The sequence below is a fragment of the Monopterus albus genome, unplaced genomic scaffold (genome assembly GCF_001952655.1).
Source record: "Monopterus albus unplaced genomic scaffold, M_albus_1.0 scaffold115.1, whole genome shotgun sequence".
Taxonomy (NCBI): Eukaryota; Metazoa; Chordata; class Actinopteri; order Synbranchiformes; family Synbranchidae; genus Monopterus; species Monopterus albus.
This window is the reverse complement of record NW_018127995.1, coordinates 318988-335175: the sequence shown is the minus strand read 5'-3', so window position 1 is coordinate 335175 and position 16188 is coordinate 318988. Positions and strand designations below refer to the sequence as shown.

General features: G+C 44.8%; 1 protein-coding gene across 1 annotated transcript in view; it reads left to right on the top strand.

Moving 5' to 3' along the window:
* The first annotated feature begins 10703 nt into the window (after window positions 1-10703).
* The window catches only part of prkd1 (protein kinase D1), a 48268-nt gene continuing 42783 nt past the window's right edge, over window positions 10704-16188 (top strand). The window contains exon 1 of the mRNA XM_020611530.1: window positions 10704-13128. Within this exon, the coding sequence (XP_020467186.1) occupies window positions 12895-13128 (234 nt within the window). The 5' untranslated portion in view covers window positions 10704-12894. The remainder of the gene's footprint in view (window positions 13129-16188) is intronic.

The window sequence follows — 16188 nt, the reverse complement described above, 5'->3', positions numbered from 1 at the left end:
AATCTGGGGGAGCTTCATAAGGAGTGGACTGAGGCTGGTGTCAGTGCATCAAGAACCACCACATACAGACGTCTACATGACATGGGCTACCGCTGTAGAATTCCATGCGTCAAGCCACTCCTGAACCAAAAACAACGTCAGAAGCGTCTGTGCTTGGCTAAGGAGAAACAGTACTGGTCTATTGCCCAGTGGTCCCAAGTCCTGTTTTCAGATGAAAGCATATTCTGCATTTCATTTGGAAATCAAGGTCCCAGAGTCTGGAGGAAGACCGGAGAGGCACAAAAGTCAAGCTGCTTAAAGTCCAGTGTGAAGTTTCCACAGTCAGTGATGGTTTGGGGAGCCATGTCATCTGCTGGTGTGGATCCATTGTCTTTTATCAAGTCCACAGTCAACGCAGCTGTCTACCAGGAAATTTTAGAGCACTTCATGCTTCCCGCTGCCGACAAGCTTTTTGGAGCTGAAGATTTTATTTTCCAGCAGGATTTGGCACCTGCCCACACAGCCAAAATTACCAGTACCTGGTTTAATAGCCATGGAATAACTGTACTTGATTGGCCGGCAAACTCACCTGACTTAAACCCCATTGAAAATCTATGGGGTATTGTCAAGAGGACGATGAGGGAACACAGACCCCGAAATGCAGACAAGCTGAAGGCCAATATCAAAGCAACTTGGGCTACCATAACACCTCAACTGTGTCAAAGGCTGATCGCCTCCATGCCACGCCGCCTTGATGCAGTAATTAGTGCAAAAGGAGGCCCAACAAAGTACTGAGGACATATAACAGTACATTAACACACTTTTCAGAAGGCCAACATGTGTTTAAGATCCTTTTTTTATTGGTCACATGAAATATTCTAATTTTGTGAAATACTGGATTTGGAGTTTTTTTTGTCTTTAATCCATAATCATCAAAATTGAAACAAATAAAGGCTTGAAATATTTCACTTTGTGTGTAGTGAGCTAATATAACATACAAGTTTCACTTTTTGAAACAAATTATTGAAATAAATGGACTTTTCCTCGATATTCTAATTTTTTGGCACATACCTGTAGTTGCACAAAACCTTTGAAGTTGTCTTGTTGTTGGCTCAACAGTGCAGTGTACATCTGCTTCTGCTGACTCAACATCTCTGTTACTTGCGCCGCTGAAATAGAATCCTCTTCTGCCTCAACATCCTCGTTCGCTTCTGATTTATTAGCTCTTTTCCCTCTTGGAGGCATTTTAATAGTTGTAGACTTTGTTAAAAGACTTGAAAATGTAGAAGATGTGATAAATCATAGAACAGACAAGAGGAGCAGTAAAGACGTCGGCTCTCGCTTGAATTACATTTTACACGTTCTGTATGTCACAATGAGAATGACAGGTTGCTGATGACACTCACTGTAATTATCTGTACAAATGCAGAGGTTGCTTTGCCTGACTCATGTTCAGGAGGTGTCGTCATGACATCGGTCCAGTGTTGTGTGCTTGTGTTTTTTCATCTGAGCAGCTCCATTATTTTCTTCTGAAGTCAAAAATATTAACAAGTCCTGAAGTTTCTGAGTTACAGCAAACACAGTTTCCAACCCTAACCTAGGGACATGCAAACACACACACACATCAGTGGACTATCAGGGCGACAGTGACGCCCCCTCCTCCATGCTCGCTGTGTCCCTGGGGAGTTTTATGTAAATATTGCAGAGCGTCAGTGCCTGCAGCTGAGCCATGGCGCAGGAGCTGTCAGCTTTTAGGTTTCATTTCCTCTGACATATGTTGATGATCGCTGGCGCTGCAAGAGGTGACGAGTCATGCAAGTGTTGAAACCTGACAAGTTTATAGCTCTGAAATTTAAGACAAGTAGCCTCAGTGCATCAGTTTTTTCTGAAGTGCAGTTCCTGTTCGTTCTTCTCACTTTTGTCTGCAGGTTTCCACAACAGGTACCTGTTAACAGGACAACTGCTGTTGTGTGAGTGGAAACACAAACATGGTGAAACTCATCACTTGTACCTCAACAGCAGTCTGAAAAATTTAGCTAAGTAAAAATATGAGATCTACTAAAAGTATCAAAAGTAAAAGTATGCAGGTGGCTCCATGCAAAGTGTTAAATCCTTGTATATTTTGTATTATTGTATTATAATTGGTGATGCAGTAATATGTCAGCGGTATGCTGCTGTTGCTGCAGGTCAGAGTGGAGCAGATGTCTTTGGTACTGTCAGGTACTGTGGACTCGCCTTAACAGAGATCACTGAAGAATCAGTAAGACTCAGTAGAAACACAAAGAGACAAAGAGCGTCTGGTGTGTTTGGTGCTTTGGACCCACAGCTATTTGTTTAACTAGTTTTCTGCTCCATATTTGCACATCCTCTCACTGTGGTCACCTGAGTCAGATCAGAAACCTTTTTCCTGTCTGCTATGGTCATGCGACTGGCCTACAGTCACATGACCATAGCGGACAGGTGTCCCCACCCGCCTGGGTATGAGCCCCCTATTGGCTGACGTGTGTGGGACTATGACTGGTTGATTGGTTTGGTTGTTGATTCTTAAACTTTGGCAGTGACCTTTTGTTTTCTCTTCGCTCTGTGTTTCACTTGGAGCCTGGAGAAGGCCACAAGCTCAACGCTGTCGGTTCTTTCCACTACACGTGTTGCTGGAGCTTTACCTCTTAAGACTGGTCTCCGCTCTCAGTGGGTAAACTTGTACCACTAACAGTCATTTTCGTTCAATTGTTTTATCATTTTGGTCTGAAAAGTGGCCATGGCGACATTCCAGAGTCCAGAGTTCACGAACACATGAAAATGAGGAAACTGTTGCTTTGTTAACACTGGAAGTATAAACAGTTTTCACTTTGCCAATAACTGATTAGTTGTTAAAAACAGTAAAGAGCATCTCTGAAGCTGTTATTCCAGAGTATCTGGTAAACAGCAGGTGACGTTGGAGCAGCCGTATCCCGTCACCTTGTAGAGCGCAGCTCGGGGGATGTGATGATGCAGCGACAGCACAGAGAGGCAACAGTCTCTGGGATGATTAAATAAAGACTGTCTGCTAATTTATTCCGCAGTGTTGTGGTGGAACATGTTGTGTGAAAAATGTTGTTTCTCCTGAGGAGGCCTTTTGTTACCGACTCGATAATGTACTTTAAAAATAACAAGTGAAGACAAACGCACAGATTCTGATCTGCTGTCTGTCTGAGCTGGAAGAGAAAAACTGATTTCTGGTAAGTACATTGTTTTGTACCTGAAGGAACGTACTGCCTTACTACACTGTGGGTGGGCATCGTTCTTATACCCTCCTGTTAACATCAGTGTAAATCAGCCTAATAAGTGTGATAATTAAATCTAATTACTGAAGGATAAATTCATTTGAACCTTTATTTTGAAAAGTGTAAGCGACCGTCGGTGTGGCTATCGTGGTTTATATGTTTTGTATTATGAGTAAAAATACTTGATAAATTATTTTCTTCTAAATCATCAAACAGGAAATTTGTGGAATGAAGTATTTTTTAATTAATATAACATAAATAATAATGTAAGTTGTATGTTTTCAAGCTAATTCACCTTAGATATTCTAGTCTGTCTCAAACCATGTTATTAGGTTTATAAAGAAGCAACGAGCAGACTTCCCAGCATGCTTTGTTTGAAGTTTAACCTCTTCTGTTTTGTACTTTGAAGAAAGCATCTATGATGGAAACTTACTGTTTGTCTTTAATACGTGTTAAGTTACAGTTGGTTCTTTCCATAATAATAAAAACCATGAAAAAATGTTCAATAAATTAAGATATTTAAATCAAATAAACGGGAAACCGGTTGGTCCTTAGAGTGTAGAGCACATGTCAGTGAACCCAAAATGTTCACCCAACTCACACAGCGATGATCAGCAGGAGCAACCTGGGGTTCAGTGTCTTACAATATTTAATGAAGGTATCATGTTGCTGTGTTAAAAGATGTTTTTTGTCTTGATGTCAAATTTTAAGGCTGCCTGAAGTTGAAACATTATATTTTTACAGCGCAGAGCATCCTCAGCCCTACATCACATTTGTCAGGGACAGAGCGAAGGCCAGGTCACATGTCATAGCATCACCCAGACCACGCTCCACCTGAGGCCTCATTTCTCAGCTACACAGTTCTGTGCTTGAACATTACACTCATTCAGAATCAGAATCAGATTCATCACTTGTGTTTGGAAATGGGCGTACACTTACACCACCACTGAGGTTCCTCATTTAGTGAAGAAGTCCATCTTATCTTTGACTGGAGGGCTGTTAGTGACATGCACCTTGGGAGTTGTAGTCACCTGCTCTCTGCTTCTTCATGTATCCAGGTGTGTTTGCTTGTAGAAATATCTGTGAATTGTGTTTGTGATGAGCTCAAGCTGCCTGGAACGTGATGCTCTCCTGACTGAGGGGAACAGTCTAGGTGTTATTAGCTGAAGCAGTAGGTCCTGACGTGACGACAACAATCAGAACATTTTTCTGTGACCAGAAAAACACACACATGGCGTCTCAATAATAATGCCACGTGTTTGTGTCTGTGTTTCTAATGTTTTGTAAGAGCGAGCTACAATTTCAGAGAATGTGAAAGTAATTAAGACAAACTGTAACATGCGGGAGGCGTGACCTGTGGCCTGCAGACTGACACGTTGCAGTTCCCCTTGGCGTGTTCCAGCCCCTCCCACCGCTGCCCTCTGACTACTGTTGTATCTCGCCGTGCGCCAGCGTCGGCAAATTTCCCCTCAAAACATTTGCACAACAACATACAACAACAACACCAAGTTTACTGGGAAGAGACGGCGGCTTTTTAGCACTTTGCCGCATCTCACACACCCCGCAGTGACGGGAATAGCACCCATGGGGGGAGGGGGGGCTGTAAAAATGTAACGACGGGTGGTGGGTGTCAAATCTGTCTGTGTGCGTGAAGGGTGCGTGTTCAGCTTTAGTGAAGTATGAGTGTGAATGAACAGTGTGTGTTGATGTTGTCACAGTGGTGTGTGTGTGTGTGTGTGTGTGTGTGTGTGTGTTGAGGTGTTGCAGAAAGTCTGATCATTCTGAGCATGCTCACTGCATCGATGCTCCCCGCCCCCACCCTGCCTGAGGAGAAACAGGAGCCACCTTCATGTGAAAAGTCAAATGTTTGACAATGAAAGATTTTACTGAGGTGATTTATTTCACAGACCGTCTAACTGTGTTTTGTCACTGAGCGTATTTGATTCATTTTAAATGTGTTTCCATTGCAGCGTGTGCTGCATTCACACTGGAGCTTCGGCCCTATTTCTGTGGACCCACAACAACCAGTACAAGCGGTGCTCTGGCTGTTACTGCTGCTGTGGTGGAAAATGTGTCTTCAGCTCCATTTTGCACTGTTGCTCATGCATGAACCAAAACACAAGGTGGAGGTGCCTACACAGTCCAGGCACCCAAAACCCAGTGAGGCAGGCCTGTGACCTGAGGCGCCTGTGTGGACTCAGGAAACCAGAGCTGGACTGCACTATGGATTGTACACACACCGGGAAACTGGTTTGTTTGTTCTGTTTTTAGTTCACGGCTGCAAGTTGTGTTGGGTTGACAGTATCAGAGAGGGGGTGTACAGCGGTGGGGCCTGCCACAGGATAGGTTTGCTAGATGTTTGCTGTTATTCTACATGGTATGTGCTGTAGAGTGCTGTTGACTTTAGCCACTGTGACTTTCTGATGATGGACAACACAGCGTAGTTGTGGGGCAGCACTCGTCACGTTTTCCCCACAGAATGCTGAAAGTGTCTGAAAACCACCATTAGCTGATCTAACATTGTGATTCTCCTTCTTTGTCCTCCCCTGAGCCAGGGTGTGGCAGGTAGAACAAACACTTATTGATTTCTGGTTTTCCTCTGGCTCATATCAGAGCTAACTCTCCGGCCGATTCTCACGACTCCATCAGTGTCACTCCATGTGGTCCGGTGCCTCTTCAGTGTCTCTGCTGTGTGGCTCGTGGTTGTGACTCTGTCGACGCGTCTTCACACCGTGGTCCTCAGCAGAGCTGCTGGGTTCAGGTCCTGCGGAGTTCCTGGACTCACAGATGGACCGAGAGAGCTCAAAGTGTGTCTGCTCCGAGCTGTCAGCGTCACACTGCGGTTCACACTGTGACACAGTTCAGTGTCCTGATCTCTTGCACTGCTGAAAGCTGCTACTGTGGTAAATCTGAAAGACTGGACAGACTCATTGGTTGACTGGCAGGCTGGCTGACAAACCAGCCGACTGCTACGTTGACTGACTGCTGGTCAGTTGGTTGACTATCTGATCAGGTGTCGTATGAGCCGTTTGAGTCACAGATTACGTGTTTGGCTGTGCAGCTACTTTTGGCCCACTTGTTATTTTTTATAGTGGCTGATCAATTACCCGTTGACTGTCTGGCTCATTCATTTTTAGTATCTGATCAGCTGTTCTTTTTGGCTGTGACTGATACGACAGCCCGATCCGCCAGATCAGCAGTTGTTTGACTCAGTGCTGATTCTGCAAATCATCTGGCTGATCAGCTGATTGGCTGTTCCTCTCAGTTGATGATCACCTGACTGAAATTCCCCAGTGACACAGATGTTGAGTGAGTTGCAGAGAGACATTTGAAGGAAATGCAGCCCTGACAGGATAACAATCACCTCCACTAATACATCATTAACCCTCATCACACACACCTACACAAACCCTGTTGTTATTACAAGGATCTCCATGGCAACAGGTTCATTTACTGTCCGACCTATAATCTCATCGGCTGTATTTACTGCTCCAGAAGCTGCGACGCACACACACAGTGATAATAACCTTATGATTTGTGTCAGAGATTTTCAGATGGGAGTATCGTGCCTGTTGTGAGTAGTGACATTACAGAAGTTGCCCTGAAGCCTCTGAGCAAAAGCAGAAAGGTTTCAAACCAACTAAAGAAGGATCCTGTGTTTACAACAGTGGTGCCAACGACACTAGGTGCACACTTTGCCCTCCTGTCGCAGCTGCATCTTCCACCACTTTCCCACTTCCATTTTCTTTTTAAACTGCCTGTTTGAGCTGAGTGGACAGCCGATGAACGAGGCCTGGACCCACTGAGCCAACAGCTGGACCAAGCATCTTTGATCATTTAAAGAAGTAAAGCTGACCACCGCCCTTACCTGAAAGCGTGAAACCCAAACCAAAGCCAGAAGCTGTGCTTGCTGGCTGCTCTGTGGCAGGTCCCTGCTCCGTGATCCCTCGGTGACAGCTTGCACTATGAGTGGAAGCCTGTTTCACTGCTGCATCTGTCCAGGTCTGATGAGACGCCCCTGGCTGGCCTGAAAACCCATCAGTGTCTGACTGAGTACTAACATTTCGTCCTGCTTGTATGTTCAGACCTTACAGCATCGTATGCATCACACCGCCACCAGTTACTACATCGGTCATCATTAAATCAGGGCGGTCAACTCTATGCTTTTGGGCTGAGACATCTGTTCTGTGTCACATGTGTTGTGAATGCTGCCATGGCTAAAGCGATGTAAAAGATTTTAGGAAGGTTTGTTTTTAATAAAATATTAAAGCAGTTCGGTAGGCCCTGGCATATTGTCTGGCTGACTTAAGCTTGGGACAAAGCTGAAGCCTAAAAGCTAAAGACTGGACAAACCACACATAACGATAGTTTTAACTAACTTGCACAGACTTTTTTAGCCGTCAGGGAGTGTAGGGTTCATGTGACGGCCCTCCCACTGTCTGGGAGGTTGTCCCGCGTAGCCTCATCAGGGCTGTCAGCTGCTGACATCCACCCTGCACCATCTTCCTCCGCTTTCCCTTTGCTATGACTTCACTTTTAAGAAACTCTGTTTATATGAATCTTTGTGTGGACTCCCTTCTTGTCACGTTTCCTGAACCAGTTTGTGACAGTGGGAAGACACTACACAACACTGTGAATCACCGGTTGGTAGTGACTGGTTGTTGCTGTTTCTGTGCCGGGACATTTGTGCTGAAAAGGCCAAAAAAAGAAAGAAAGAGATCCTGCACAGAAAGCTGGTCGCTCGCTGGCGTCTGTTACTAATACCAGACATGTTTAAAGGCATCTTTTTGAGAACGACCGGCAGCGATGAATTCTGAAGACTTCAGATTCACGCAGGATAGGATATTATCTGCTGACTGTCAACCAACCGACCCAAACTGGGACAGACCCAGTCCAACTTGTCTCATTAGTAGTTTCACCCTCAGTCCCTCTTGTGTGCTCTCGTCTTTAACCATGATGTGGCTGCAGTATGCTCTTGGCAGTGTGAAGTTATTTTCATGCTGTCAGGCTCCGAGTGAGAGGATTTCCTGGGAGCAGACTGTTCGACTGCTGACTCACCTCAAACTGATTCAGTTGCAGAGATTCCTCCAGTGGACCGCAAACCGCCCCACGGCCGATGTGAGACAGACTCAGATAGGAGACGTGCTCATGAACATCCTTTGTTGAACAAAAGCAGGGACTGCCTTCAGATGACATCCACCTTCATCCACCACAACTCAAACCTGATGGTGCTCCCTTTGGTCAGTGCCTCGCTTCATGTGACTGCTGCTGAGTTCAGGGAATTAAAACTACTTGAATAAGGTAAGAAAGACTGAATTCATGGTTAAAAGAACCCAGCGCTGACTGCTGGGACGAGACGCGTTGGAACACCGTTGTCATGGTTTTACCCTGGACGACATGAGCTTATCTGCTGTTTAGTCACACCAACATTACAGTGATGGCGTCTCAGACTCTGTGGATTGCTTCCTGAGACGTTGTGCAGGTTCAACCCTGAAACACGAATCTGTGCCACTGGCCAACTGCAAACTGCCCTGACATTGCTGAGCTTTGAAGAGCTGAAGACACTGTCATGGTCCATGTCTCAGCCCTGTGCAGGCTGGATGTCCCCCAGTCATCTCCCCTCCAGCCACCAGATGTCCCCGGACATTCGTTGGTCACCTGGACACCTGATTTCCTCCTCACCTGTTTCCACTTTGCTCATCAGCCTCTCCTGTACCAGACCTTCACTCCTCCCCACATCATCCCTTTCTCCTTCCCATTGTTTCCCGCCTGCTTTGGATTATATGACTAATTCTGCTTCCTCCTCTGGACTTTAGCCTGTGCCCGGACTGCCTGTCTGCCCATGTATGATCCCTCACCTTTCCTGGCTTTGCCTCCTGCTACCTCCTCCTGGCTGTGGATGCCCGTAAGTCTCCTCATTTTCTGCTTTACTGCATTGCTCTGCCCATTTACCTGCATTTTCTGTTTCAACATGACGTGTCATCAGATAGAAGTTCACTCTACTGAATTAACTATGGTAACATATATTTCACGTAGTGACCAAGGACACAGGATTCACTACATCACACATCCTCCAGCTTCCTGTAAAAAAAAGGCTGTTTTTTTTAAGATTTCATGACGATGCACAGACAAATCTAAATCACATCTGTGACGGATCTCTGTCTCACTAAAAGTCGTGTTGTAATGGCAAGGCAATTCTCCTACTTAATCTGCTTTATGTTTCTGTGAAGAAACATGGAAATGTACATGCAGACTAATGCATGTCAAGCAATCTGATTGGGTGAAAGAAAGATGGAGCAGCTGGAGAGGTGGTGAGCACAGCTGGTAGCAGACAAGATTAGGAAATATAAACATTTGCCTTGTCTTCATAGCAAATGAAATGGCTGCCAGTCGTGTTCTCCTCCTCCCCAAACCCAGGTTTGCTTCACCAGTGGCCTACTGTAGTGAGGTATTTTATCATCTGGGTGACATTTATTTACATTTTCAATGAACTGTGCTGCGGGATAAAAGACTTGCGGACGTCTCCCAATGTGGCCGGTGTCTGTTCACTTATGTGCAGCAGGAGAAACAGTTTCCTGAGAGACTGTTTGCTTTCCTTCTGCCAGGTTCACCGCCTCATTAAATGTTGATCGTACACATTCTGTTCACTGGAGCAGAAATGTAACATTGGGAATCAAAGCCCAGTTCTTCTTGCTGTTCTTCCTGTACATCCTACCTTACCTTAGCCATCTTGTAGTTACAAGTGGCGGCAAAACACAAGGCTTTGTGGCACCCAAACAGCATAAAGCTGTGTCCAACACAACCAATAAATGCAGGTGGTTTGAGTCACCGGAGCACAAAGCACCGGTGCTGCCTTGTTTCCGGTGTGAGCTCTATCTTTGCTGCTGACAAATAAAGTTCTCCCGTCATGAAGTTCACAGCCAAAGCATCATCTGCTCTGACTCATCATCATCGTACTGTTATAACACACGGCTCTATAAATACAGACGATTACTACACAGAACATCTTCAGCCTGAGTGGATCCACAGGGAGCTGAACCCTGGCTCAGTGAATCACTGCAAGCGAAAGCTGAGAGGAAGCAAGACGGCAGCGCTGTCTGTACACGAAGAGCTCGGAGCTTTGTATCTACAGCAAAAGCTGGATCAGGAATATTATTAGACCTCACACTGGTAGGAGGTCTTGTGATGGGATTACTGGTGGACATCACATCCTCTCAGTCTGACTAAAATCTGATCTCTCTCTTTCTGGAGCAAATCACTTCCTCCAGGTTCATATGTCACAGCACCTGGATTCACCCTGAGGCCGACGCGCTGAGACTTATACAAACACCTGAAACTGCACTGAAGCATGTGATTCTCTGGATTTAAAGAACAAAGCCTGGGTCACTAAATTACAACTTTTTTATTTTATAAAGACAGGAGTGACATTTTGACACTGTGCTGCACATCAAACCATGATGCTGGACGTCAAGATGCTGCTGCTGCACTACAGAGAACAAAGGATGTATTGAGAAAACTAGGAGACTCTGTATAAGTCTTCAGCAGCGGCAAAATGAAATCTGTCATCAAACCAGTCAGTATGTGGACTGTCAGAAACATCTGTTGTCTTTCTGGGGTTCATTCTGGTTCAGTCAGTCTTGTTAGCCCATTTACACTGTTCTTACCCCCCCATACATGCTCCCTGTTCCCACTGCTAACCTACACACTGTTCCACTGAACTGAATGGGGTCTCACTTCTCATTCAATTTAGCAGCCAGAACACAAAATCCAAGAAAATATGGCATAAGTGCCTATAACAGTGTGCAAATCTTTAGCTTAGCAACCGTCTATAGGCACCCCAACATGTCAATGCACTGCAGGCGCCGACCGAGCACGCGCCTGACGCTGAACGCTCATTTTTTCAGTGCGTTATGTTGTTCAGCCAAATGCAACCAACAAGGGAGCTCCTGGTGTCAGGAAGTCGCCATGAGGTCTTCTAGTGTGCCTGTGTGGAAACTAGGCCCGAACCCCAACCTGAAACCCACAAACAGCCCTGTGAAGCTGTGAGGACTGGCCACAGTGTCCTCACAGTGATGCTTTCAAACCAAACTGCTTCCACAGAAAGACACACACACCATATGCCACCACCTCGGCATCGGCCTTAGTACTAAATAAGTAAATGGAGGCAAGGTTGAAGCGTAGGAGGGTTGGCACAAGTGTGTCTCTGTGTATACATCTCTGTGTGTTTTTGTGTGTGTCTCCTAGCAACCAGCACACCGCTCTCAGTCTGTGTTTAGCCGAGGAGCGGCGCCGCTCTGAGGAATCTCAGATTCAGCAGGTGTGTGCGTCATCAACTGTAGGTAGAGTGATAACTGGCGAAAGAGCAGACCTGTGGGCGAAGCAGAGATCAGGAGCAGGGCCAGATTCGACCTGCTGGAGACACAGCTTCATCGGCCTCATCACAGATGTGGAGGATGTTTTTCGGCAGCCTTCTTTCTCTCCATGTCTAAACCAGACCATTAAAAAATGAGTCCTCATCAGCAGAAATGTCTTATTATTGTTGGTCCATCCGTTCTCTAAATTTCACCCTCAACGTGCCGCCTCACCTGTTTTCTTCCGTTTTTGTTTCCAAATGTTTGTTTGTTTATTTCATCAGTCCTCACTTTCCTGTCCGCCCGGTTCAGGGCCGTAGCTTCCACGACATTTGGGAGATATTTCTTTAGACTGGTTTAGACTAGATTTTATAGATCTTAGATTGACTTGGACCAACAAAATCAATAAATAAAATGTAATATTTTTTGGGGAATACAACAGCAGTACTTTGTTTCAGGCTATGTGTTGTCCTTTTCTAAGTTTCTTACTGTTTCTTAGAAAACAATACTGGTGTAACGTGGTGCTAATGATCAGAAACTGAGACAGTTCGAGGAATTTGCTCAGTGAAGCAGCTTCCTTTAAATAAATCACTCCAGTTGTTCCCCTCCAGATGTTTTGTATTTAAGAGGGTCATTTTTAAGCCAAGTATTTTTAATGTTGATTTTAGAAAAGTTGATGGATTTATTAATTTAAACAAATCAACCCAGAACTTCTCCCTCTTGAAACTCTGCTGTTTATTACCAGGAACAGTTTACTCAAGAGCAACGAAAGTGAGACTCACTTTCTAAATGAAAGCAACTCTGCCAAGCTACATCTCTCCATCAATCATCCATCCATCAGTCCAGGAGGCTTCCCTCTCTCCTCTCCTCCCTCCTCCTCCTCTCCAGCCACTGTTGACGTCCACGGCTCTGTCACCCGCATCACCGCTTTCCACGCTACTCTCCAGTCCAGTCATGTAGTCGTTATGGCTCTTCTAACTCCCTCTGCGTTAACAGCCTTCCTCTGTTCGTCTTCTCACAGCTCTTCTGTGTTTTTCTCAGGTGTCTTGTAGTTAATCACTCGTCGTTTCTGTCCGAAACTCTTCTTTTTGCGCTTTTCGGACGCTTTAGAGAGTTCCGTGCGTCCGAGCATCCCACACCTGTCCGCGGCTTACATCCGTCCTCGGGCTGCTCCATCTGGACTGTTCGCCTCCCGCTCTGCCGTTTAATTTCCCTGTTCGATCTCCGTGCGGTCATTTCTCCTCATCGTGACTGCAAATTGTTTCCGTGCAAGGTTGGAAGACACCAGGGAAAAGGTTCATATGAGTGCGCCTCCGCTGATCCGTGCGCCCAGCCTGCTCCCGTTCTCAGGGGGGACAAACAACACCAATACCGGCACCGGGGGAGGAGGTGGTGCTGGTGGAGGAGGAGGAGGTGGCGGTGTGATCTCCTTCCACATCCAGATCGGTCTGAGCAGGGAGCCTGTGCTGCTCGACGCCGCAGACCTCAGCCTCAGTCAGGTCCGGGAGGTGGCGTGCTCCATCATAGACCAGAAGGTAACCAAGAAACCAAGTCCTCATCAAACCCTCTGAGTCCTGGGAAAGTTGGCAAAATGTACTAAAATGAAAAACCTTTCATCGGCTACATTCAAATTTTTATCTTGAGTAGGACTAAGCATCGGTGCAGTGACATAGCTGCCGCATCTCATACAGTGAAATGTTAAATATTGATGCATAAAACCAGGCTTATTCTGATTTAGACACCTGCAGACAAAAGGTCAACGTTTCGTTTGGTTGTCAAAAACAACAGAAAACATGTTCAACTCAAAGAACACACAGTAAAGTGATTTAACACAAACAATAAAGTGAGATGACAGGAAGAACAGATTTTCTTAAGCTTAATCAAACTTTCAGCTTATTTTGGGAGTGTGTACAAAATCATAGTTGTGTCAACCTGATACTGGACCCTTGGACAAATACAATTTGCTGGGCTCCAACTGACCACCCACTCTGTGTGCAGTGTGCACAGATTTGGTGCTGGAAAAATACCCAGCTCTAGATTTGCTGAGTGTGGGGGGTTGATTTAAAGCACTGATTTAGGAATGTCCATCATATAAACTGACAGGCTGCAGTCAGATCTATGATCTGGCCTTTGGAGATGCGCAGGTGGCCTATCCACTTGTTAAGTGTGATGTGAACCTCCACTTCTAAATAGAGGAGCGGCTCATCCTCTACACAGTAACATCTTGTTGGTTTTAGGGAGACATCACTTAGATTCAAATAGAGTTTCACCTGGTGGCACAATAACCAAACGTTGTTACACACAGTAGTACATTTATTCCAATATATAGCTGATGTTGTTTTTAATAATGCACTTTTACAGCTACTTTCATCCACATGAATGTGTCAGTGTTTATTGTTTACGATAACTTTGTGCTAACTAGCTAGCTACACACAAAGCAACAAATCAGCACAATTTTAGAAATTTTATTTCATTCATTTAAGATTACTGTCACTTATCTAATCAAATGGAGCCATTTCTTTTTGTCCTTCCCACTGCAGCAGCCAGACACCTGTGGCGGGCCCCTGCGGCCTGTCACTCCAAGTGACCACGCCTTTAATTAAGCATAATACTTAAGCCTCAATATAACTTAAAAAGGTAAGTTATATAAAAATTCACCCCCTGTACAGTTGTCATGGAAGTGGAAACTAGTTATAGAGATGCAAACCATTACCAGGCTGTAAATATGTTTATTTCTCCTGCAAAGTTGGGGAATTTTAATACAGGAGCCTGTGGGGACTGACTCTCTTTTGGATTCAGCCTCTAGTGGCCTTTCGAGGAACTGCAGGGTTTAACACTTCTGCATTGGCTTCACCTCTGTCTCAGAGACTGCTTGGCTTGAACTAAACTGCTCAAACTGAAAAACTAATGAGTGGAAAATGTTCTGCATCCCAAGACGGAGCTCCACCTGTTTTCTCACAGTGTAGAATCAGCTGTTTTGAAGAAAGAGCATCATTTCATACATGCTATTCCAGGAGCATAGATTTGAACTTGTGCAACAGCGTTAGCTGTTTTCTGTCCCAGTTCTGTGTGTGCATTGTTTGAGAAACACCTTTAAACCAAGTGTGGCACCAGTGGTGGAAAGTAACTAAGTACATTTTCTCAAGTGCTGCACTTAGGAACAGTTGTGAGGTATCTCTACTTAACTTGAGTACTTCCACGTCCTGCTCCTTCATCCTGTGACTTCACTCCATGTCAGAGACAAACTGTGTACTTTTTACTGCACTACATGTACCTGATAACTTCAGGTCTTTTCCGGAATCAGATGAATCAAACCAAACCCAGTAGAACCATCAGACTCTATTGATCCCAGTAGGAAATCCACCAGCTACCCAGCAGGATGGAAAGTACTTCCCAGTATAAGTATATAAGGTAGTTACCATCAGCTCCACCTTTACCAGCTGCAGCATTAAAGTGATGGACACAGTAATTAGTCACTATGATCCAGTATCAGAGACGTTACTGGGACACGGGCCATTCTGGAGGACGAGTACTGGTACTGCTGGTACTTTATTTATAGCAATATATATAGTATATTGTGATATTCATACTTTTACTTAACATTTTAAATACAGTACTTTTACTTGTGACAGAGTATTTTTACACTGTGATATTTCCACTTTTGCTTTCTCCACTGCTGTATGGCACAGTGGAAACAGACGTGTATATGACTGTGCTGTGGCGTCCTGCAGCGTCCTGTAGCGCTGGTACCCAGCTCTAACCATGAGCATCAGTTGCTGGGCTCTCTGAGAAGATCCTGCTGGAGGCTGGTGCTGCTTTGGCCTCCAGTAGAAGCACAGTAATGCTGTGAAAGAACAGAGTAACTGTGTTAGTACCTGTGCTGTATCTCAGCTAGCAGGCCTTCTCCTGGTATGTGAGTGCAGCCATGCTGTTAGGTACAGGCGCTTCAGCCCAAAATACTGATAGACTTTCAGTTATGTCTATATATCTTCTATCACTTATCATTGTACTTATGCAACAAAAAAAGAAAGAATAGCTCCTTTTCATGTGTGCTGGTGTCTGTGAAATCTTGTTAACGTTTCCAGCTACAAGCCAGGTTTAATTAGTTTAATTAGTCTAAAGCCACAAGCACAGTTCAGAGCCAGACTCACAGCTGATAAATTATGAATGAAAGTCCCACTCATTAAAGCTGTTAGAGCTCACAGATCAGCTCCCCTGCTCAAAAACTGAGCCCCCACACTATTATACTTCAATAGGAGAGCAGATATTAATAATTATAATCAACTTTATTTATACAGCACTTTTCAAAACAAAGTTACAAAAAGCTATGGTTGAAGGAGGGTTAAGACATTTCAGGACTGAAAGGAAGCACAAAAATCATTCAGGTCCAAATAAAATGGGATAAAATGCCCAACAATAACACAAGGTAAACATAATAAAAACAAATAGGACACGTTGGAAGTAAAACTGTGTGCTATCATTAATAATAAGCTTTTATTCTAAGTTTGAGAAGTTGTAAAATATCCACTTCTGCGCTCCATCTCCATCCAGATGTGCACAATACAGGCACCAGACCTTTATAAGCAGAAGTACAT